We start from the raw sequence: 25,038 nt of genomic DNA on the forward strand, positions 1-25,038 counted from the left end.
AGACTATTATTACCTAGGCCTATTGTGTTGTTAACACTGTTAACCAACCTCAATTATTGTGGTCTGAAGTGTTTAACTTCTGTTTGCATCTTGACCTTAGCTCCTACAACTCCTTTTTGAGTCAGCCTAAAAACAAAAGCATAATGTTTGGATCAGTATTTGGAATAGGCCTTTAACAAATAGGCCTACTCAGAATAAATATTGTGCTATAAGCCATTGTGTCAAAGTTTAACAAGGAGATACAGTAGATGGATGGATAATAGAGATTGATTGATTCATGCAGTACGTACTACATACAAATATATTTTATATATAATGTATAATTGTAATGTATTCCACATAATGGATTTTGAGCAAGGCCTCAAGAAGCTCTATGCACCTGTGCTGGAGAAAATTTGATATTGAAACAATGTTGCAATTGTTTGCGAGAACTGCCACCAGGTGTGGTTCCCATTGGGGTTGCCAGGTGTGTGTGTGTGTGTGTGTGTGTGTGTGTGTGTGTGTGTGTGTGTGTGTGTGTGTGTGTGTGTGTGTGTGTGTGTGTGTGTGTGTGTGTGTGTGTGTGTGTGTGTGTGTGTGTGTGTGTGTGAGAGAGTGAGTGAGTGAGTGAGTGAGTGAGTGAGTGAGTGAGTGAGTGAGTGAGTGAGTGAGTGAGTGAGTGAGTGAGTGAGTGAGTGAGTGAGTGAGTGAGTGAGTGTGTTTGTGTGTTCTCAACACGGTCATAGAGACTTATAACATCAAACTACATGTTTCAGAGAGAAAACTTTTAAATCAGTCAAATTTTACCAGAACACAACAGAAAGGCTAGGGCAGTTGAACAGAAACAAGAAAATACAGAGCAATCACTAGCTACACAATGGCCTAACAGCCTATTGACGCCCAAGAGGGTATACACATACAATTACAGATCTTATGCAGGACAAAATACTTGAATATTCCCACCACCATCCTTCACTGTGGGTTTGATCCACTATGGTGTTATTATTTTTCTCCTGTTTCTCTCCATTAACGTCTCTATTATTGCCATAGATATCTAACATTAATTTAGGCCTATCAGTAAATAGGACTTTCTTCCAATCATCAATTTAGAAATTCTGCTGTAAAACTGTAAATACCCAGACTTTAAGGACGGTTACTTGTAGTGGAGTGGATTATATGTATATATGAGAGTTAAAATGGTAAAAAGCAACTTTCACAAAAAACAAAGATTTTTGCAGATTTTAGAAGACAACTCTGCGATCATAATATTCTAAGTGGATGCATCTGAGTTGATGTTGTCCTTTGGGTATCTGGGTATTTGGGTGTTGAAGGGGATCCAAACGAGGTTTGATAGAAAGAGTTTTCCCATGAGAGTTTATACGCCTTAATAAAATTCCAGCTAACAAAGTCAAATTTAACTGTATCTCTTTACCTCAAAGGAAACTCTTAATGCAGATTAGTCCCCCCAATTAAATGTCAATTTAACTCCCTTCAGCAGCTCATATGTGTCTATAATAGCCAGTGTGTGTGTGTGTGTGTGTGTGTGTGTGTGTGTGTGTGTCTGTGTGTCTGTGTGTGTGTGTGTGTCTGTGTGTGCGTGTGCCTGCGTGTTTATACAGGGCTATTACTGTAATTATGCTTTAATATCATCATCCAAATCCAATAGCATCCTACTAAATATATTAACTGTATCTTTTTATCATGACGGCTACGTGATATGCTACGTGGTGAATTAATACAATCTTATTAATTTACTGGGCTCGACTGAGCTGAAACTGAATTAACCTCCAGTCAGTCAGCCGAGTGGATTTATAGGCAGGGAGGGAAGTGAGGTGAGACACACACGGGCACCCAATTAAAATCCCACTGGAGGAGAGTGGGGGTGAAAAGTTACCAATTAAAAAGCAGACATTTACACAGCTCTGAATCACCCGCTCTACATAAATAACCGCTACACTTCACTGGCCTAGGTCCTGCTGCTGTATGGGTAAAGCAGGGTAACAACACTGGGTTTAATCACCTCTACAGCATATGCTCATAGTAATGGATTATAATGCAGTAATGAAGTCTGTGATTTAACACAGTTAACCTTTCTGTTGGTGTGAGTGCTCACTGAGCTGTTCAGTTACAGGCCGAGATGAGGTAGTTGAAAAATATGGAAACAGAAATTATAGCATTTAATTTTACTGTATCATTCAACCAGGGAATTACATTCATGCAATACTGGCTCACACCACCCAGGGGAGCCACTGAGCGGGAAATCAGAGTGGGGACAGAGGTCAAGGCCATTTGGTGTGTGGTGGATCTATTTCCTACATAATAGGAGATAAACGTTGTCTTCTGATGAAGACATATTTAAATGGTGATAAAGTGACTTTATTGTGTAGTAGGCCAACCTGTGACAGATGTTTGGCTTGATGAGATAGCTGCAGGCCTATTGCCTATTATGAGTATCCTAGGAATAAGCAGAGATTCAAATATTTCAATTATTTTGGATACTTTAATAGGCTACAGTCAACAAAGAAATAGGGTATAAGACTTTAGTGTAAGGTGTAGTACTGTAGCCTATGATTGCCAACAATACGTGTGTGTGTGTGTGTGTGTGTGTGTGTGTGTGTGTGTGTGTGTGTGTGTGTGTGTGTGTGTGTGTGTGTGTGTGTTATTTTATTTTTATTTAATATCATTTTTATAAATAAGCCTACACTTTTCAATCTGTTCTGGACAAACTTGGTGATGCCTTTATATCTGACAGATTTAGCAAAATTATATCAAACAGAGCAGATTAATCACTTTGAAATGATTGTTAAAAACGCATTTCATAGCAAATAAATAACGGTACTAAGTATGCGTTAGTAGTACTATGGGTAATAGTCACTCACGCAAGCTTATATTTGTTAAAAGACCAAGATGAATGCCTCAATGCCCGAATCGTGCCTAAACGCGTGAAGACGCACATTTCTCGAAGTGTCCCTGAAGGCAGCATTGCCTAGCAACGCTGTGGTTTGGTTTCTTCGTGGCCTCCCAGCGCTGAAACTTTTATCAAACTTTCTCCGAGTCCGACAAAATGCCCAAAAAGAAAGACAAGAAAAGCCTCGAAAAACAAGATAAAGACAGGAAAACAGCGAAAAAGGAGATCATTGTAGATAAACCGCCTTCTGACGACAAAGAGAAAGATTTATACTTGATTCAAATACGATATTTGAACGAGCAGCTGGAGAGGTGAGACTGTTTCTACACGACAATAAAAGCTTCCCTGTTTAAAATAAGTCCGTTTAAACTAGGCCTACTTTAGTGTGCATAATATGACATTATGTTTCATGTAAATTCTTTGTAGGTTGTTACTCTTGTTTGTCAAACTTATTTTCATTTGCACTGTAGGCCTATTTGTGTGCTTTGTTAAGTTGACATTTGTTTGATAGGCTTAATTATGCAACCTTTAGAGGTAGGCTAACAGCAAAACTCCTAACCAGTGCTGGAAAGTAGGCCTACACATAAGCTACTGCTCAATGTGCATTAGCCTACATAATGAAGTAGGCCTACTTCGGCTACTTTACTCGAGTAGGCTATTGGGCACTCTACTTGACTCAATTAGGCCTACATCAAACAGTCCTATTTTGCTTTATACTTCACTGCATTTATTTAGCTATAGTAGGCCTTGCTACTTTCAAAAATAATAATTGCTGCAATGAGAAATGTTGCATTTAATATCATAAGTAGGCTATATTTAGCTGGAAATAGTTATGTACTATTACTTGAGTAAGTTTTTGAATGCAGGACTTTAACAGGTATTTCTCCATTGTGAGATTTCTGTGAATGTGAATATGTATTCCCCTGCGTAACAGACCTAAACTGAAGTCAAAATATTGCAGCTCTGTTCAGGATTGTTCTCCTTAGCTCTTAACCTGCCTGACCCTCTCCCCTCCCTCCTCCAGATATCAGCTGAAATGTGACCAGCTGGAGCGGCAGAATCTTGACGTTACCACTCGCTGCAGTTCACTGGAGAAGGAGAAGAGAGACGTGGTTGAGTATCTCAAGCGTTCTCTGCTGCAGAGGGAGGAGGAGCTGGATGAGCTGACAGAGCGGATGGAGGGACAGAGGCAGGCTGCCGATAGGGACAGGGAGGCAGGGAAGCTACAGCACAGTCAGCTGAGGCAAGAGCTCCAGGACAGGATCAAAGGGCTAACCGCAGAGAACAGAACGCTAGGTGAGACTGACCCTGCCTGCGTTCTTATACCCATACTTCCCTACTATTTAGTATGCCAGAAAAAGATTTAGGATGTCCCAATACATGCACACCAATTGTAGTGTGCTGAAAATACCTAGATGCCCCACTAACTCCAATAGCATTTTGCAGTATTCATCTATTCTTGAAATTTTTTCGACACAAAAAATCTTCCTTATCTGATTTTTTTTCTCTCTCCTGTGGCCCTAAACTCTTCTGTACTTTAGTATGTAGTGTAGTAAAAATAAAAAGTATGTGATTTGGAACACAGGGCACAAAATTATTTGGGTGGAGTGCAGCTCTTATGAGGGCCAAATAGTTATGTGGGTCTTACTGTAGCAGCTCCATAAGGCTTTTTAAGATAGAAAAATAATCAGTATTATCAGAGCAAGATGAGCGGCCCTGTGAAATAGTGCTATGCAGTGTAAACAAAGAGGAGGCCACCTGTAGCTAGCAGCCTAGCAACATAGCAGTTTACAGAGACTCTACTGTATATTAACAGTTGATTTAATTTTAGTGCACATACAGTACAGACCAGTGGATCATAGGGCACACAATAATAATAATAATACTTGATAAGATTTATATTTTTGTAGACACTCAAAAACACACATATTTGAAGAGAAAACAAACTTATTGGTTCCACTCACTGACACTGAACTCTGGTCTCCTCCCAGCATCGAGGCTGGACAGTCTGGCAGACTTTCAGCAGCAGAAGCAGCAGCTGACGTCCACCATGGATTCTCTGGAGAAACATCTGGTGGACCAGACGGATCAACACAAAGCTGCTGTTCACAACCTGGAGATGAAAGCTCTGATGGAGAACAAGAGGTTAGGATGAGTCCTGACTTACTCACTGCATTACACCTGCAGTTATAGCCTTCGAGTAAAGCCTATCCTAAAACGTTGAAAAATTACCAATATGGTAAAAATGTGTGGTAAGACATTAGGTCTAATGCACTACTATTCAATTGTACAGTTACAAGCTGTTATCTACTGTATGTTTCCAAGTCAAAAATATGAAAAATGCTTTTTTGGAATGTTTTTTTTAAGAAGAAAACGGTTCATAAATCAGACAATTGACAACATGTGAACAAATCCTTCTGTTATCAGGTTCAGAATAGTTCTATGAATGATTATGGAAAGGTGGAATGGTTTGGTTGATGTACCGTAAGTGATTGAGAAGATGAGACTTTTGGTTCATATTTTTGGAGTATTAAAAAAAAAAATTGGGATAATGTCAAAAGGTTGGAGCAGGAGATGGAGAGCCACGTGGCGGCCATGTCTGCGGAGGTTGAGTCCCTTGTGGAGCAGAGGGTCCCAGAGGTGACCCGCTGTGCCCTGCAGGAGAACACTGAGGTGAAGGCTCTGTGTGACAGACTGACGGAGCAGACAGAGAGCCTGATGCAGGAGAGCACTGCTCTACGGGACAGCAAGGGTCGGCTCACTGTGGACAGAGACAACCTGGAGGCAATGCTTAAAGAGACAGCGCGCCAGAGCTGCATACGCAAGAAGGTCAGAGAAAATGGCTGTGTCTTTGCATTTCTTTGTTTTCCTGTTTTTCTTTTCTTTATGTATATTCTATGTGATGTAAAGCATCTTTGAGTGACCTCCAAAAAAGCGCTATACAAAACCTATCAGTTATTATTATTATTTGTTTGTGTTAATTTAGGTGTCGGGTTGCTCTCTTCACTTATGTGTTTCTCTTATTTACTTTTTCTTCTTTTATATTGCATTGCCAACGACTGCTGCTGTGATTGTTGTGCATATGACAAATAAACCATCTTGAATAAGTTTCTACATCTACCTGTTCATGGCCCAATGTATCTGATCAAGATGATATTTCAGGTTTAGAATAGGTAACTTCGGGAGCGCTCCGGTGGCGTAGTGGATAGCGCACGTACCATATTGGCTCCGGCCTTCGTTGCAGTGGTCGCGGGTTCAAATCTGACCCGTGGACCTTTACTGCCGGTCATCCCCCCTCTCACTCTGTCTCCCCATTTCAACTCTGTACTATCAAATAATGCTTGAAAATGCCAAAACAAAAATCTTAAAAAAAAGGAATAGGTAACTTCATGATGTTTCTTTTTTTATCTTATATATTTTTTCAACTTATAGTATCTGCTAAGCAAGGATGATTGTCTGGAAGTTCAGTGGTAGACAGAGGAGCTGCAAACCTCAGCTACAGTTTCATTTTTCTCTCATTATATAAACACAGAATATGTATTTCAATATTCCCTAAACCCCTTCCCTCCATCAGGTGGTGGAGCAGCTCACATTAAAGTGTGAATGTCTGCAGGCAGAGCTGAAAGACAGTAAGGAGGAACTGGAGAAGCTTCAGACAGAACACACAGGAACCCTGGATGAGAGGGACACACTCAGGTCAAAGCTCACTGTCTCTACTGTCTTTAAATATAAACATTAATCTACATCACACGCTGCAGTTACACACTGACATCATATGAATAAACTGAAAATGAGTTCACCTGTACACTTTACCTGACATCAGCTGAATACTGAGGGACAACATACAAAGATAAAATTATAAAATACGGGAAAATATCATATCACAGACATTGCAAATATCACCTATAAAATATAATATGCAATACTGTATATGCCCGGTATAAGTAAATATAAGTGACATTTTGTGGAAATTCATTTTCTTGAATTATTTGAATTTGAAGACCAAGTTACAATCTGCAAAACAAACCTGACTGTCAAATCATTTCAAACAGCGTTATTGTTGTGTTGTGTTTTGCAGACAGGAGCGGGCCTCTCTGTCTGATCAGAGTGATAGAAACAGAGCGGAGCTGAGTGGACTGGAGACGGAGCTGCAGGAGGAGAGGAAGAGGAGGAGCAGGATGAAGAGCATCATGCAGGAAGCAGCCATCGCTCTCAGACAAGCTCTCAGGGTAAAACAAATATCATACTCTTTCTTTTTTTCTATTCTATGTTCTACATCTGATCATAAAAACAATCTTGTTAGGATGCAGTAGGCATACACTTGGGACATACTTTTACTCATTTATTTCATCATAACATTGCACCGTGATCTTGCCTCTATATCCCTTGCATCCCCATTTGTTTTCATATGGAGGCTCTGTCGATCGGATGCTGTTTTCAACACTAAAAATCTCGTTCGGATGTAGTAGACATCTGGGTATTTCTAACCATACTTAATCTGGCCACAAGAATCGGGACATCCTAAATCTTTCTTCTACCATACTAAATAGTAGATAGTGTGGGTATTGGAACGCAGCCCTGGACACACAAACATGTTTTAGTATCTAATTTCAGGAAAAGAGAAAAAATCAGTCTGAAAAGATACATGTCTTTGGGTCCGTTTCACAGACATGGATTAAGCCTAGTCCTCGACTAAATGGTACTTTCAATGGACAATCTCCATTCAAAATTCTGCTGCTTGTAAATTACAAGTGAGTTTACACCACAGTTAATTAAGTAGTAAATAACAATATATTAGCTTGAAAACCGATGTACTTTCCTGCCCACACAGGAGGCACCCACCGAGCCTGACTGTGAGCCGGACTGTGTGGTCCAGTGGAAGCAGCTGATGCAGAAGCTGCTGCTGCTGTTGGACAGACACACACCCACCAAGTCCTCCACCGAGAGAGACCATCTAACCAACAACCCTGCTGCAGTCTCGTAATGCAATCACTCTCACCGGATATATTTTTAAACTCATTAATCTGCATCATGCACCACATTATGAAACTACAGCTCCGGAAAAAAATGAAGAGACCACTCCAAATGTTCAGTGTCTCTTGTTTTACTCTTTAGAGGCATATGTTTGAGTACAATTAACATTTTGATTTTATAATATAAACTACTGACAACATTTCTACCAAATTCACAATAAAAAAAAATGTCATTTAGAGCATTTTCAATAAGTAATGTAGAGATGAAGTTGTAAGAAAAATCCAGACTGGCACCATCATTCTGTTTCTTGTGTCTCTATAGAGCAGAGAGCCTGAACCCAGCTCTGAGTTTCCAGTTTGAGTTGGCCCGCTACAGGCCGGGGGATCTGGGCCTCGTTCCCCGTCCCAACCCCAAACACATCATCTCCGGGACACGGCCAGGGGCCAGCAGCACTAATCTGCCTCTGTACAGGTTAGTATGGACCTCCAAGTTCACCTGCTTAAGTCTGTAGGGGACAGACGGACATATCTAAAACACAGAAGTATCTTGTAGAGACAGAAACGCATAGCTCAGAAATATTATGAAACATTACCTCAAACTCATCATTTACCTTATTTTAAATGAACAGAGGCTATCATTTTAATAAAGGACTTTTCATTCAAATTTTAGGATTTGCAGGAATATGTCACCGTTTGAGAAAAAAATTTAAAATTACTTTTCTCACTTGTTTTTCTTCTGTTCTCTCCATCCGTCTAGGAAGCCGACCAGTCAGAAAGCAGCCTGTTCGATCAACTCGACTAATTCAGTTGTGAGATTTCTGAGCTCCAGAAAGACGTTCACTAAAACCAAATAACAGAAACAACACTCCTTACCTGCTCATGTTGGAGAAGACCCTCCATGGCTGAATCCAAATGTCCACTGTGACGTGTTCACTGCATAGATAGTTATTATACTATCATCACATCAACTATGTGAGGGCACAAGGACAATATAAGTCCATAGTAGCTGCTCAGACAGGCCTAAAGATCACAATTATAGATGTATTGATTGATTACCTCTTTAGCCTGTACTTCAACATATTTCTGTATCATGTGGTTTAATACAATTTAATATTTTATTAAGTCATTGTTGTTGTGCTATTCATGTCCAATAAAGATAAACAATCTGTGTAAGGTTTGATACCATTTGTTCATATCAGACTGAGCAATGATGTATTAATTAAATAAACAAAAGGTTGGTTAAAGTCATAAGATTTCAACAACCTAGTTGTTCAAATAGCAAAGGTGATTTTGTTCTTCATGACTTCATTACAAATACATTTTACCATTACGTTTCATGGAAAGTTCTAAACATTTTATTTTTGTCATAATTGCTGGTACTAAAACCTGGGATGTGTTTAATGTTGATTTTGTTTTGTACATCTTTAGAACACTTTGTTTGAAAAAAATAAAATAAATATTTGAATCCACAAATACGTATGTAACTATTTTCTACAGCAGGAAACTCAATAGTGGTAAGAGAAGCACCATCCTGCTTCTACACACCTGGAAAAGTTTAAATTCCCTTTGCGTCTTACCTACGCTTTGTGGTTCATCAATGAAGACAAGACACCGATCTATATGCTTTAATCGTTGTTTATTGTTATATGGCAAAGTGTCGGGCACTTCAATTCTCATTTGAGGATGAAAGTCAGTACCGTGACGAACGCTAGAGGAGACAGACAGTTTATATTACACATGAGACGGAGAGAAAGAAACCGGACACAAAGACAAAAAACTAAACTAATGACCACCGTATGTACAATGAAATACATATATCTGCATTAAAAACTATACTTTGATAAATATATAACTTCATGGGTCGTAGAGTAGTAATAGGAAATATTCAAAATACTGCGATTCTTCTTTTTAAATAGATACAAAGGATTTGTATAAAAGTACAATTTTTCTCCAGTCTAGGTCACGTCTGGTCATCGATGCACGAGTTGTAGAGCTGGGCACACGCGTGTGTGAGAGCGGGATGTTTCGAGGTGAGCAATATATACAGGAAAATAATATATCCTCTAACATGTGGGTGGATTACTCTACATCAGCCTACTCTGATGTGCTCAAAAACAACAACACAAATAATAAAAAATGTAATCACTTACGACGATGTGTTGGTGCTCTTGAATGATCAACATTGAGCTTTGGAAATAAAATAAAAAGTCAAATTGCGACAATTGAAACTAAATTACAGAAAAGGAGGGGGGAAAAAATGGCATTTAGTCGTTGGATTTGTGTCCATGTTGGTTCAAATCTGATTGGATTTGAGGCACCAGCTGGTTACATTCATATTCAAAGGACACTTTGGGCTCATCACGGAAGAAGAAAAGTGTGCACATAAATAAAAACATTTCCAGAAATCTCATTGGTTGGTTGGTGCTTGGGGGGGTAAGGCATCGTTCAGCGTGAACCAATAGCAGCGCAGGGTTTGTGGGGAGAGGCGGGGCCTTTTAATCAAACATGCCCTTCCGTGTGGGACTTGGCGACATCTTTCTGCCAAGTCGAGGGGTCCCCTGGAAAACAGACGTACACAGACACAAGGTTAATGCAACTGTCAACATGTAAACAGACTTGAAATTGTAAGAACAGGGATGCTAAAGGCACTAAAGGCTTTTTGTCACAGTCTTCGGCTCAAGAAAAAGCGACATAAAGCCATACCCTTAACTGTGTGTGCGTTTTTTATGAAGAAATAGGTCACTCATCCAGGTTAGATTAGCTCAAACACCGGTAGTGTAAACATGTTGAATTGTTCCTTTAAAGATGGTGGGAGAGGTGAGGACGTACCGGTGACTGGGCTTTGGAGAAGTTGACGTGAGCGTAGAGCAACACGGCGATGTCTTTGTGTCCGGCTTCCAGAGCGATGGACAGAGCGTTACTCTCATCCTGAGGGACGACAAGGAGGATGACAAGAGACACAAGGGAGACAGAGAAACAAACAATTATTATTAGACCCGTCTTTCTTAAAATCTTAATTTCACAACATCCTTGAATAAACCACAAACACCTAAAAATAAAGGGGGGTTAAGCAACTTAAGATATCAAATAACTGAGGTAAAGTATGAAGTAGAATATTTTCCCCTGAAATGTAATACAAGTGTTAAGTTACTCACGCTGTCGCTGAGTGTGGCGTCACAGCCCGGTTGCCCCAGCAGCAGTTTAACGATCTCTACGTGTCCGTGTTCGCTGGCACACATCAGAGCAGTGGAACCTTCATCATCCTGGACGTTTACATCCGCTCCATGGGACAGAAGAGCCCGAACCATGTCCATACGACCATGACTGACAGCCAGCATCAGCCCCGTCTGACCAGCCTGGAACAACATTAGGACTGGGGTTAAGATTGGATGTTGACATTTAAATAATCAATGCAAACAATTATCATCAAAAAAACGTTTCAAAAATCAACCTCTCTATTTGAGCCTCTTGACAAATACTTCACACACAATTGACAGCAGAATCCCGCAATATCTTTAAAAAAATCACTTGTTATAGTTGGGCATTTCTTTCCAAAATTGTTTTTGTATGATTTGAAGTGCCTAACTCTATACCTGATGTGTTTTAATCCTAGTTCAACCAAAGTTATTACTTGGCTAAAATGTTTATTTTTTTCTACACTACTTTCGCCCACTGCAATGATCCGAAAATGACAGTAAAATGAAGTAGTTTTTTTTTTTTTTTTCAAAATAATGATACAAAAAGTTTACATAAAATTTAAAAAGGATGTCAGGCACACCTTAAGTTCTGATCCTAAAATCACCCTTGATTCTGATATTAACTCTCTGTGATATACAAAACCCAAATAGTTTCTATCCTTCACCACTTGGTGTCACTATAGTACAACTTTCCACAGAAACCTGACCCGTGTGTGTGTGTGTTGCCCTGCAGCTGCCCCCTGCCCTCTAACCTCCCCTCACTGACCTGACTGGCTCGAGCGTTGACGTCGCCCTTCCCAAAGAGCTCCTCCACGATACGCATGTCCCTAGGCGTCTCCACGGCAGCCAGCGCAGCCAACATGATGGGTGTGTAGCCCGCCTTGTTCTGCTGGTTCACGTTACACACATCTGAAACATACACACACACAATGGAATGTTTAAAGCTCTCTGCTGTAGCCCGAAGGTAACACTTTTTCAGTGTGTGTGTGGTCTTGCTGGAAATGAAACCCTTTTGCGTGCGATTGACTTGTAAACTGTCACTGCCCGTCAGTCAACAACACAGTAATGTACGAGGAACTTGTGTCAAGCTTGGGTCAATCATTTCAGTCCCGGGACCGCCACGCATTGTCTAAATTAATTTCTTTTACACTTTCTGTGAGCGGGCTTTTCAGAACCTGAAGCCCTTTCAAAAGACACACACACACACACACACACACATCAGAGGGTGTGTGGGTGGAGAGGTGTAAGGGTTATGGGGCGGTGTGTGTGGACAAAGGGTCACAATGGGACAGGGGGGTTGGATGTGCTGTCACAGGGAACAAGGACACAAAAGGCCGACGGGACAAAAGGCTTTTAGAGCAGCGAGCGACCCGGACCTCATCACACTCTATTGATCCTTCAGGGAGATCGCGGCACCAGAGGCAGAGGTGGAGGAAGTATCCAGGTCCTAGTAGGAACAGTGCTAATATCACACTGTGGAAATACTCAGTTTATAAGTAAAAGTCCTGCTTTGTAGCTTAAAAGGTGGAGTTAGCCATTCTTGAGAACCCCTGCTGTCAAATCACTTTTTTACTTACTGTAAAAAAACTTACTGCTTTAAAGAGCAAGTCACACAGATTGTGGCAGTATGACTTTTGAGAGTCAAGTCAACAATGTGCAGTGGATTGCTCCAAATCAGTGACAAAGACTGACTGTCTTTGAGGAGGAAGAAGCAGAGAGGAAATCAGTGTTAGTGACATGGCTTTAAGTGTGTGAGATACTGCTGTCTTCCTGCAGTAACCTGATCCCTTAGGAGGGAGATAAGGGTTAATGGAGCCAACAGGAGAGGAGGTTAGTGCTTAGTATTGTGGAGACTTAAGGGGGGAAATGCATGTGGAGGTTTGGACTCTGGCTGCATTTGAAAGAAAACAAGGATAAGCTCAAGGTTTCAATGGATTAGGAAGCTTGAGACATTTTAGATTTCACTGGAAAACAAGATTCCTTTCAAACGATAAGTCACATGTAACATGAATAGGAAACATTAACAAGATATTATGCTCCAAACTCAGAACAGGATATCTATAGAAAGCTATGTTTATGGAGGTTTTGTTTTTGAGGGTACAATTCAAGTCTTGTATGTATTCGTATTAGACAGGTTTTTTTAAATAAATGGCTTATGTTTGCAATATTTGTGGTGTGTAATGTTTGTTTGTCTGTATATTTTAAGTTTGTAAAATTGATAGTGGTTTATGGCTGTATGTTTCTGAATGTTTAATTGACTTTTTTTTTTATCTGGACCCCAGGAATACTAGTTTACTAGCTTAGAATTTCTACACTAACTTTTCATAAACATTTGACTTATATTACATACAGCGCTGGAAAAAATGAAGAGACCACTCCAAATGTTCAGAGTCTCTCGTTTTACTCTTTATAGGCATATGTTTGAGTAGAATGAAAATGTTGGTTTTATAATATAAAACTACTGACAACATTTCTACCAAATTCCAATACATTTTTTTGTCATTAAGAGCATTTCCATTAAGTTATGTAGAGATGAAGAAAAATCCAGACTCCGGAGCTGTATATCCAGAGTCATTCTCGCTGCTCTCACCTGCATCCAGCAGCTTCTGCACCACCTGGAAGTTGGAGTGGGAGACGCTGTAGTGCAGCGCCGTGTTGCCGTTGCCGTCGGCCATGTTGACCACATGACGCAGCACGGCCTGGGACACGGAGCTGAAGCCCTGGAGATAGTCCTCCACCATCCCAGCATGGGCCGCCTTCTGACTGGACACACGGAACCACTCGTTCTGCACCGTGTTCAGACAGGCTCTCTGGGGGGGCAAGGGGGGGGGGGGGGGGACAGTCAGTTTAGTTTATTTTATAAAGAGTGATGATAGACAGTATTGAGTACGTAATGTGAATCAATCAGCTTTATTCAAGAGACTCGAGGTCCGTATAAAAGACATGCAACATAGAGACAATTATACCAATATACCAGACCAGGATTAGTCAGCAGCCTTATTATAAAGTTAGGAGAATCATTCAGTCGACAGATACATTGTGTTTAAGAATCAGTCATTAAAAAAAGGTATAGTCTATAGATTCTGGAGAACGTTTGTTGTCAAAATAATTCCACTAACAGTATGAAATGGTAGCAGATCGTGAGGAGATAGTCACTGTTTTTGATAAAAACGAATTTAACAACAAGCGTTCTCCAGAATCACTGAAGGGAACTTTTAAAATATGCCCACACATGTTGGCGTTCAAAGTTAACTAGATATCTGATCTTTAAAGCCACTTTGTGTAGAATAACAGACTTGAGTAGTGGTCATAACAGATGTCACATTGAAAAGTTCTTCACATATTGGTATTGTTGGTAATGTTATTCTAACAATATAATACACTTTATAATAAAATAAACATAGCAGATGACATTTTAAAGCAACAAAGAGTAGAAAGGAAAGCTCCTCACCGAGTCTTTGCTGCTCATAGCCTTGGGGTCGCTGAGGTGAGTCTTTAAAACGTTACATGCAGCCACCATCTTCTCACTCAGCTCATGCCTTTGGAAAGAGACAGACAAAAAATAAAGTTATTATTCAAATTCAAACTCTAGCTGGACAATGAAGTGTAATCTAGTCTATTGATAGTAGTTGTTATAGTTTCTCTTTCACAAGTTCTCAAAATGAAAATCTGACTAATCAAAAAAGGACCTTGCACCTACAAACACATCTATACACTCATGCAGCCTTCTGATCACTTGTATGTACACAGTATGTTAGTTCAAAATATCTAATCTTCTCCTTCTGAAATCCTTTGTTGGACAAACACTTCAATGAACAATCATTGTTGTGAAGATCTGTACTTAAAAGACGATCTAGGGTGGGGTGTGAGGGTATCTCATTTGTAAGTATTTGAATAATACAGCTATACTATGTCTGGTTCAATGTCTGCTGTAGAAAATGATACATTGTTTATGGAAAATCAATACAAATTGCAATTAACAAAAGAATATTGTATGGTAGTATTCTTTAACCCACCTCTCTCTCGTCTCCTGCTTCTCTGGCCCGTCCTCTCCGTCCTTGCTGTCCCCGTCGCGGGCTCCCTCTTCAGGCTGGATCTCTCCCCTGCTCCCTCCCTCCACGTGCTGGTTCCCCTCCTTTCCTCCACACTCCTTCTCCTCATCCTCCTCCACCTCATCTTCATCCTCGTCCGACCCAGAAGAGCTGCTGTCCTCGGAGCTCGAGTCGTCGCTCGATGTAGTTTCATACCTGCAGACACAAGGGGGCGACAGAGGCACACGGGAACTTGAAAACTCTGGTGTTCCAATGCCATTGCTTCCCTGCTACTTAGTATAGCAGAAAAAGATTAAGGATGTTCCAATACATGTGGTTAGATTTAGCATGCTTAAAAATTACCCGGAGGCCCTACTGAATCTGGTAGTAACTTTAAGTGTGGAAATCAGCATATTTTTTTTGGGTGATTGTGACCCACAATCCTTACATCACAAGTTTGAGCCTCCAAAGACAAAACAACTAGCCTTGTGACGGATATATAAGAAGCAAGTTCAAGGCATGATGTAATGATGAAATAGTAACCTAAACAAAAAGTAAAAGCATGTCCCAATTGTAGCATACTGCATGCAAACTTATACTTTTTATGATCAGCTGTAGTATGCACAATAGTGAAAAGAAACAGTATGAGATTTGGAACACAGGGAGAAGCTGCACAATTCTCCTGAACACCACATGGAAGTTAACAAGCTCAAGTTTAAGAGGGAAGTACTTCCCAAAACAGTAAATGTAAAACAGCAGCACCTTTAACTTTTAACTGTGGGTCCTTTAAAAACACACCGGGAGAGGCCTGTGAATGTCTCTGTCCAGACTGAACTCACCCTCCGTTCACCCCGACAAACTGCAGGTTCTTCTTGGTGCCGTTGGAGTCCTGTCGGCCATCTTTCTTCTTCATGATGGACTTCAGGGTGTTCTGGCTGCACGGCTCACCTGTACAAGAGAAGGGGAATGCAGCGAGATCATTTAGACAAGATGATATAGAAATGCCTCCCTCACGTCTCCCATGTTATTGGTCACAGTCTTTTTATGTTTCTTGGACGGAATGTAACTGGTCATTTCATTGCTCTGTACTTGTGACATGTGCATATGACAAATAAAGTTTGATTTGATTTTCACTGTCATTGAACAAAGAACAATGCAATTAGGTAGCAATCATGCCGAACGACGCAACCATAAATATAAAACTGAAAGAGTTCAATTAATAAGGGTAGAAAATAAAGAAGTTATCATCTGTAGCCCAGAAAACCAGAATATTATAACAACAATACAATAGCAGCTTTCATATTGCACATGGTTAAATTGCAGTAGCACTATGTAGCCTACAGGGTAATGCAGTTTGGAAAATGTAGAAACAAGATCATATGTGGTTAATCATTAAAGCAAAACTGACATTTACAAGTTGTATTAATCGTTGCACAGCTTTGGGATAACCATCTCTGAATGCTGTTCGTATTCTTTATACCGTGAACTTCTACACTAGCTCTGTTTCTTGACTTGAGCAATACTTGCTTTCTTTTTATTACTTGCTCTTATGTCCAATAATATGCACCACAGTATCAAGGCAAATTGGTTATTGGATCTTTATTATAATTCTCCTTATACAATCTCCCTACTGCAACATTATATCATACAGTTAACAGACACAACTTCACTAACAAGCCCTGTTAGTTCATTAGAATCGGCCCGATAACGCCTGAACGATCCACTTTACTTCTCTGACATGATCCAGAGTGTTGGCAGGGAGGAGAAGAGACAGAGTAGCCATTAAGTGTCCGTCTCACATTCATTCCGGAGCTATCTGTCCGAGAGGCTTTTGGGAAGTCGCCCTAAAACCCAGAAGTATCTCGCTCATGTTAAATAAAGGCCTTGGAAACCAAAATACCAAGAGAGCCAGAACCCTCCGAAACATCTGCCAAGACCTGCCCTGACAGAGGGGCCTCCTTTCACTGCTCCGGGGGACAGCTGGGAACAAGTCTGTGTGTGTGTGTGTGTGTGTGTGTGTGTGTGTGTGTGTGTGTGTGTGTGTGTGTGTGTGTTTTCTATTATCAACATGTGTGTATATACATTGGTGTGTGCATGTTCAGTAGCAACACTCACTCAGCATGTTTCCAGTGTTTTGACAGGTGGGAGCATGAGCAGTTCTTTAGGAGGAATGCTTTTCTTTTCTAGTTTATATAGAACGTATGTGTGAAAGGACAGAAGCAGTTTTTTTTTTAGGAGTAATATTTTAAGCCCTCCTAAATATAAATCCCAATGAGAATACACTTTATCAACCGGCTGTTATATTATCACTTCACCACTGAAGAATCAATTCTGTGTTTAGAGAGGCCATTTTTAGCGAGCTAACCGTAACCACATGATCTGGTCATAAATATCACTGCCTATTTTTGAACAAACATCAGATTTGCAGTGAAAGCCAACGTGAGCCTGCAGCTCAGGCACAGTTTCAATTCTTTTCTAAGACTGCATTTAAAATTCAAACAATGGCCAATTTTTGTAAAGTGGTTTCTTATGGTCAAAATGGGACAATATAAACTATAGTAGTCATCAGTAGTCAACTGATCCTGATTCAGCTGATCATGTTTCACTTAAAAACAAAAGTCGAGCTGGCTTCACTACAGGCAGAGCCGATACAGAGTGCCATGTGATTGGCAGTGAGACAGAGTCCAATCAGTTTGTTTAGAAGTGTCACTTAAACAGTGGGTGGGATGTAGGCATTTGGGCAGGAATTATGTGGTTTTAATCATTTTAAAATCAAGCCAAACGAGATCGTAAGACAAAAAAAAAAAGTGTTCAAGAAAAACATTATGAGTAAAGGTGCTGTGTTGTTTTAAGGCAGACATAGCCTACCGTGTAACAATGTGGACATCTGCAGGTCCATACGACTCTTCTGCTCCGCTGCACTGATGGGTGAACTGGGTGAGTGGGAGGGTTTACCGGATGGAGGCAGGCCAGATAAAGACTTCTCCACCAGCGACTGCTCTGTCCAAACAGACAGCGACTTGACACAGAGCGGCTGACTGCTCTCTAAACAGGAAGAGACATAGAACACAGTCAGGGTTCAAATTCAAAGTAAGACACAGTTAAAAGGCTACTTCTGAGGAGCTTGACCAAGACCTTAAAAAAAAACATATTTTATACTGTGAGCAATGGAGTCCAATATGCACTGCATTTTCTACCAAAGTTCTAACAGTAGGGGTTATTTATTTTACATGAAAAAGATGACGTCATTTATTTATGTGCATTTATGTGTCACAGTTAACCAAGTTTATTTAAATCCTACCTACACATACTGATGCAGCAGTTTAGCTGATGTTTTAGTAGATTAGAACTTTGCTTGTTGCTTATATAATCATGAACATAATAAAAAAGCAATTCCTGGTAAATGCAACATACAAAAACTAATGTTTAGTTTAATATATTTGACAAAGCAACAAACTAAGCTAGGCTTTTTAAACATGTTTCGATCCTAAACATGTAAAGCTTAATTAGCCCTTTCCTTCTCACTTCCTAAGATATATCCTGACCAACCTCTGACCAACTCAGCCAATGTGTCTGTAAATGACACTGGCAATTATGTCAACGTGTGGCCATGTTTATAAGACAACGGTGGCTGAGTGAAGACTTTCATGCAGTGACAGTAGGTGGCAGGAATGCACAAAATAAAAAGATGGAAAAACACTTCTGATTTCATAAAAATAACTATAAATGTCAGCTATGTAGATGTTTTATTAAGAAACGTGTTAGTAGTTTAGAGAATCTAAATATAGGAAATGCATTTAACAAGTTTGTCAGGCCTTGATGATTCACACGATTCCCGCTTTACAAACCACAGGAGGAATTCCAAACTTGAACACCACTAAACCACTCTAACCAGATATACTTTTAATGACAAGTTATGATGCGTTATGTTGTGTGCTTAACTCTCAATTAAGCCTACATCTAGTGACAGTAAAATGCAAAAACCATACTTGGAAAGATGCTTAAACTTTTTTGTGATGTACATGCAACATTGTGTACACAGAAATCCAACTTATCTTTTTTTAATAGTTGGTCCCACTTAATATCACAGCACATCAAACATTAGTTACGTGTTGAGGATTTACGTCTGGTTAAGTAATTCTACATTCCTAAAAAGGGGGGCCAGTAACTAGCCAGCAACAAGCTCGCACACAACCCAGACAATCACCCTGCATTCATGTGCCAGCCAGCCGGCAATGAATGCATGTTATGTAACTCAGAAGGAGCCATGAATCAGCATCAACAGTGAGGTGTTAGGGAAGGCAGGGCAGGCCCGCAAAAAAAACAACAAGGGGCCCAATTGGTGCGACGCTACTGCTCTCCCAAAGAGAAATGAGCTCATTGTTGGTACATGTCCAAAGCCCCTGCTGCATTTTTCAGGGTCAGAGATACTTTGGCCTGTCCGATCAGATCAGGGTTCTGTTTAGACGGTGTGTGAACACCCCACGACCCGCAGACTAGACCCTCTACACTGCAGACCAAAGTGTGCAGGAATTTAGTACTACTCTAGATCTTACTTTGTCACTACAGATAGTTTATTAAGCCATGTACAAGACAAATCTAAATATCCCTTCATCCATAAAAACAAAAAAAATGCATATATATTTTTTTAATTCACACCCCTCATATTGTAACCTCTATGGAATCCTCAATATATGACCTGTGTGTGTACCCACAATTAAAAGGTGTTTGTGTGTTATCTTTTTCCATTTTAATTAACTGACTTTATAATCTCTTTTGGCTAAAAAAAAAAAGTTGTTGGCCACCAGTGGCGCTATAAAGCAGTCTATTCAGCAGGCGTTTGGTTCTGTCATGCACATAGACATGACTGCTAGTTTGTAAACTATGCAGGATTCGAATACTTCCTTGTGTTTGTTTACAAGAAAACCACACAGGACATCTTTAAGTGCTGCTACTCCTAAAACTCCAAGAAGGTACTTATCTCGAGTGGTAAGGGTTATTTGAGGTGTTTTTATTCCAAGTAAGACAGTGTGCCTCCAACCATTTCCAAAACATTTGATTCGAAATCAAATGTCTAAATAATTTGTCCCTCAATCTTTAATCTTCTAAGCTCACCGTGTAGTTTATAACGTGTGGTGTATTAAGAGACAGACAAGTTAGACTAAAAAAAAATTGTGGTAAATCTCTTGTGCAATAACTGTGAAAGAGGAAAAAATCAATAAAATCAAACTGCACTCTCTTCAAAGCCCTCTCAAACTCTAAATATATGCCTGCTTGCCAGCTATTTTGCTGAGGCAAGAGCCTTTGTGTTAATGTGTCTGTGTCTACACATTTTCTGTTATCTGACCTTTAAACTGTGATTTTATTGCCTGACATGACATGTGTTTTGAAGCACGTGGAACCATGAGCATCCTCAGTGGTGGATGTGGTGAGCATCTTACCTTTGTTTAACTTTGCGGAGTCGGCCTGCAGCTTGAGGATGTCCTCAGAGCTTCCACACTTCATGACGGTGTTGATGGACGAGAGCGTGCTGACCAGCTGACTGTTGATGGACCCAAACTGGGACTGGGGCTGACCGAAAGCATCCGCCAGCTCGCTGTAGTTCTCCGCTAGCAGCATCTGTTGCTCCTGCAGCAGCTTCTGAACCCTCTCGATGTAGTGGTCCAGTCCTGCGCCGGCCTGGGCCTGAGCCGGCAGCGGTGCGGCCGGAGCTTCAGCCTCAGCCTGAACCGCCACGGTCTGTTTGCTGCTGTCTGTGGCTGATTCAGATGGCTGGGAGGGACCACATGCTATGTTCCTGGTTTTTAAGCCAACCAAGAAGTTCTCATGGATGCTAACCGGTCCCACCCCGAATTCTTTGGTTTTGGTAGAGCTTGAGTTGCCAAGAAGCGACTCTGCATCTGTGGTGGTTCCAACAGCAATGGAGCGTGTCTTTGCTGTTGAGTGAACGTCTTTCACAAGTCCTTCCCCGGCTCCAACCGTCCTCATCTCAGTCACAGCTGTGTTGGTTTGCTTGTCACAAGCGACAAACGCCATATCAGTGAACGAGTCAGTAAGGACGGCTGTTTTTGTGTTGGTGGATTTGCTAACAACATCGATCTCAGTATTGGTCTGCTGAGTTGCTGACTCAGGAACAGCCATTACACCAGAGTCTATATTGATGACAACATCTGGGTCGGTTCCTTGCGACACCAGCGCCTTGATGGGACTAACGATCACATCCACTGAACAATCTCCACAGCCGACCGATCTCGACTCTTTGCTGAGCTCTGTCATGGGTTTGCAGAGAGCCAAGATGTCTACCGACTCCTCTGTGTTAATTCCCACCTCACAAACGTCCAGCTCAATGCCTACTTGCTGGTGACATGTCTCCACTTGTCGCCCTACACACTGGTCTGTTACATCCACACGCTCATGCACCACCCAGCGGTCCATAGGGATCTCTGGGCCTGTGGAAACACTCTGTACACTGGGTTGACAGGACACTCCTACAGTGTGTTGTACAGTTTTAGCTGTTTCAGCTGGGTTGAAATCCAGATCCCCACCCACTCCCTGACTGCGCATCTGGACCTTGGCCTCCACACAGGCGTTGTACATCTCAGGCCTGGCCATTGAACCTTTGTCTGCTTTTTTCTTGTTCGACCCACCGGCTGCCTGGAGTTCCAGTTTTAGCTTTCCCATCTCTATTTGGTGAGTAGATTCTTTCAGCTGCACTTCCAGGCGATATATCTTCTCCTTCAGTGATTCGATCGTCTGCTGCTGGAGCTCAAACTCTTTCTCTGCTTCACTGCTCATGCCCAGCATGGCCTCAGTCACGCCAACCGCAGCGCTGCGCATCTCCAGCCGCTCCGTCGATACCCCAGCATCACGGTAACAATGTTCATTTGCTAACTTTCTTTGAGAGACAGGAAGGTTGTTCATGTTTTCATCAGTAACTATGCCGATGGACTTTTGGTGGACCTGGTTTTGTGTGAGTTTATGAGGCTGGATTTCATTATAATTCCCATCCTGGGTCTTCTTCTCCAGAGCTTGGACCTCGGCAGCCAGACACCTGAACTCCTCCAGGCGCTGTGCGTTCTGCTCCTGGAGTTCAGGCTCCAAGATCTGCAGCTCTCTTTCCTTTTGGATGGGGCCCGGGTTCTCCATTTGGTCAGCGCTGCCCACACTGAAGGAGCGCTTACGGAAACCCCCGGGAACTGGATTTTTGGACTGAGCAGCCACTTGTCTTTTCTCTTCCTGAAGAACAGCAATCTTAACCTGTAAAATAGGAATGGTTTTCACCTGCTCCTCAAGCTCCTTGAGCCTCTTGAGAGCCACGACCATCTGCTCCCTGATCTGCTGAAGGTGCATCGGGCTGACGTTCGTTACAGGCGTGGTCATACCAGAGCTCAGGGGGCTGTGGCGGATTGAGCTGCCCAGGGATTGGGGGTAGTAGGGGTTATAATCTCCATTGGGGTGGTGACCGTTGATGAAGAGAGGTTGATGGGCGTTGTTGGGTGAGATCTGGCTTGGGGCCATAGAACCAGAGTACGACGACAGTGAGCTGTTGGAGCCCATGCCTCCGAAGCTAGCGAGGCGCCGGCGAGGCATCGGGGGCTCGTTGTGTGGCTGCATGAGCAGACGCTCCTGCTCCAGCCGAAGACGCGTCTCCATGAGCGTCCTCTCCACCTGGGGGTTGTGACGCGGGGCGAATCTGGGGGAAGGAGGCGGCAGCTCCGAGATGCTCAGGTACGATTGCTGCAGGGGGACTTCACTTCTGGGGAGGGTGGGGGTCAGTGGTGCCGAGACCTGGGGCCGGGAGTTGAAGAATACTGGGGACTGTTTGTCGTCGCTGTTGGAGGAGGACAGGGAGTCCGTAGAGGTCCATTCAGCCCGAGTGCTGCCCCCGCCAGTGCTTCCCCGAGGCACCGACAAGGGTTTGGCCACTTTGGGCTTCCTCTGGATACTCAGCTTCTTAATGGTGTTGCCTCTCTCGATGTCGTCGACATACTTGAGGAAGTCCAGGTCTAACTGATAACCGTAGGGAGTTTCAACATAGTAGGGGGCCACGGATTCCTTCTCTTCTCCTGTGCTCGGGCATCTTTGTCCTTTTTCTAAAAAGACAGACCACAAGAACAAAATATTGATTTGTTAGTTTGACTGAAGGCTTTGGTCAATAACGAAGAAATACAAACATGCTACGTTATAATTTTTATTCCCAGCAGGTCTACACATGCAACATACAGGTCAATTGTAGAGAATCACTTGAGTTTAAAAAGGACTGGTTTGGAGTCAGAAATGATCTCTTAAAGTTTCTGAAACAGCTTGGCTGTCAAGTAAAGGTGTAAAGTATTTCCTTGGCCACTGACAATCACCATAATTTGACAGCGCAAGTACAAACACGTCTCAAGTTTCTCCCATCTCTGCTGGAAAAGCATGAGTGATAATCATTCTGGCAAAGGGTGGTTTTCAGTCAGCCCAAAACTATGTGGAATCCTACTATTCAATAAACCGTAAAAGTGTCATAGTAAAATTTAAAAATAAAAACATACGTTGGTTTTCCTTGTATGATCTTGTCTGGTGAGGTTTTTGGAAAAGAGAAGGTGCAAAGCTTGTGACAGATAAACGGGCTGCTGTTTACAAAAGCTTGGATAAGAGACGAGCCAAAGGGTCAGTGAGTAAGAAAAACAGACAATGTCAATATTATCTTGTCCTAAAATCCATACGTAATGTCACCATCTGAGCTATTACAGACACAAACTAACCATAAACTATCAACCTTTGAGTTTAAAAGACAGATAAAACAATCAAAAAACAACAACCTACAATACATTTCTTCGTAGACTTTGTACAGATCAAAGTCCAAACTGTCACATAGAACCGCGTTTATACGTTTTCCAGGCCATTAAGAGTTCCCCACTACATTCACACTGCGTTGGCTAAATGCAGCGTCTTGTTCTTGGTATGCCTGGAACTCTTGCCGACTAAAGCAAACACAGGCTTGAAATAAAACAGCCTCACTCTTCCTTTCAAATCCTCGCAGCTACGGGCAACTTCTCCCCTTCAATCCTCTCTATTCAGCTAAAACACAAGAGGGAATTTACAAGACTAAAGCCTGCTGCTAGAAAACCCTCACCGCCCTGTTGTTCAAGTTTCACTCACCTCAGACCTCTCTCTCTTTTCTCCTTCTATCCCTTCTCTCTGCAGGACACTGGATTTTGAACTGAGATCAAGTTGTTAGAACCCTTTTCTCCGCACGCTTTCCTCTCTTTCTCAATCTTCTCTCCATAAAGAGAGGGGGGGTTGGAGAGGGAGAAAAATGTTCCACTATTGGTGTAAACTAAGCACAGCACTGCTCTGGTGTACTATTGGACAGCTGCCTCCTCCAATCGTGTGTGAGGCTCTGAGCCCAGTGCTTCCCTACCCAAATAAGATTCCGGTTCTCCAAGGGAGGGGAGGTGAACTCATGACAATAACAGCCTGTTGTAAAGACGGATAGCTTAGCTGCTGTACATGTCAAACCTGTACACTCTGGTTTATACTGTAGTCAATTCCAACTTTTGATAGTCTAGCAATAAGTCATTTTTCCACCAAAAATACTAGACATTCTTTGGTTCCAGCTTCTGAAAAGTGATGATTTGTATAATTTCAATTGATTATTTTATTGAGGTGAAAGATCAAGATAAATATTTCTTTACTGCCATTGCATAATTAATACAAATTAAATTCAAGGGCATTGCCTGAAACATTACTCAAAATATAAGCGTACACTTAACATGTACACAACTAAACATTGCTCAACATATGCATAGTACAAAATAAAATTGCATACTTTGTCAACATGTTAAGCTTGTTCTTAAAGAAGGCACTTTATCTTAAACTGTATCTATCGCCAAGGGTACAGTTTAAGACAAAAAACACAGGAAGTGTTTTCTCCTACACTGTCCTGGAATAAGCACATCCTGTTTTGT

At 41.5% G+C, this 25,038-nt stretch overlaps 2 protein-coding genes across 4 annotated transcripts in view; one reads left to right on the forward strand and one right to left on the reverse strand.

Moving 5' to 3' along the window:
• Window positions 1–3,043: 3,043 nt before the first annotated feature.
• LOC307256719 (cilia- and flagella-associated protein 157-like) lies at window positions 3,044–8,714 on the forward strand (the record flags this gene model as incomplete). Its single annotated transcript, XM_080035802.1, has 9 exons — window positions 3,044–3,198; window positions 3,912–4,183; window positions 4,879–5,032; window positions 5,449–5,716; window positions 6,462–6,583; window positions 6,966–7,116; window positions 7,719–7,867; window positions 8,183–8,332; window positions 8,618–8,714. The coding sequence occupies 9 exons, from the start codon at window positions 3,044–3,046 to the stop codon at window positions 8,712–8,714; spliced, it is 1,518 nt and encodes a 505-aa protein (XP_079891928.1).
• Window positions 8,715–9,488: 774 nt separating this feature from the next.
• The window catches only part of kank1a (KN motif and ankyrin repeat domains 1a), a 47,925-nt gene continuing 32,375 nt past the window's right edge, over window positions 9,489–25,038 (reverse strand). For all 3 annotated transcript variants that reach the window (XM_080038197.1, XM_080038196.1, XM_080038198.1), the window contains exons 3-12: window positions 20,530–23,181; window positions 17,957–18,133; window positions 15,928–16,036; window positions 15,074–15,304; window positions 14,509–14,596; window positions 13,648–13,867; window positions 11,824–11,966; window positions 11,016–11,216; window positions 10,690–10,788; window positions 9,489–10,418 (exon numbers count right to left, since the gene is read on the reverse strand). In XM_080038197.1, the coding sequence (XP_079894323.1) occupies window positions 10,356–10,418; window positions 10,690–10,788; window positions 11,016–11,216; window positions 11,824–11,966; window positions 13,648–13,867; window positions 14,509–14,596; window positions 15,074–15,304; window positions 15,928–16,036; window positions 17,957–18,133; window positions 20,530–23,181 (3,983 nt within the window). In that variant the 3' untranslated portion in view covers window positions 9,489–10,355. The remainder of the gene's footprint in view (window positions 10,419–10,689; window positions 10,789–11,015; window positions 11,217–11,823; window positions 11,967–13,647; window positions 13,868–14,508; window positions 14,597–15,073; window positions 15,305–15,927; window positions 16,037–17,956; window positions 18,134–20,529; window positions 23,182–25,038) is intronic.

This window comes from Ammodytes marinus, assembly GCF_949987685.1.
Source record: "Ammodytes marinus genome assembly, chromosome: 2".
Classification (NCBI taxonomy): domain Eukaryota; kingdom Metazoa; phylum Chordata; class Actinopteri; order Uranoscopiformes; family Ammodytidae; genus Ammodytes; species Ammodytes marinus.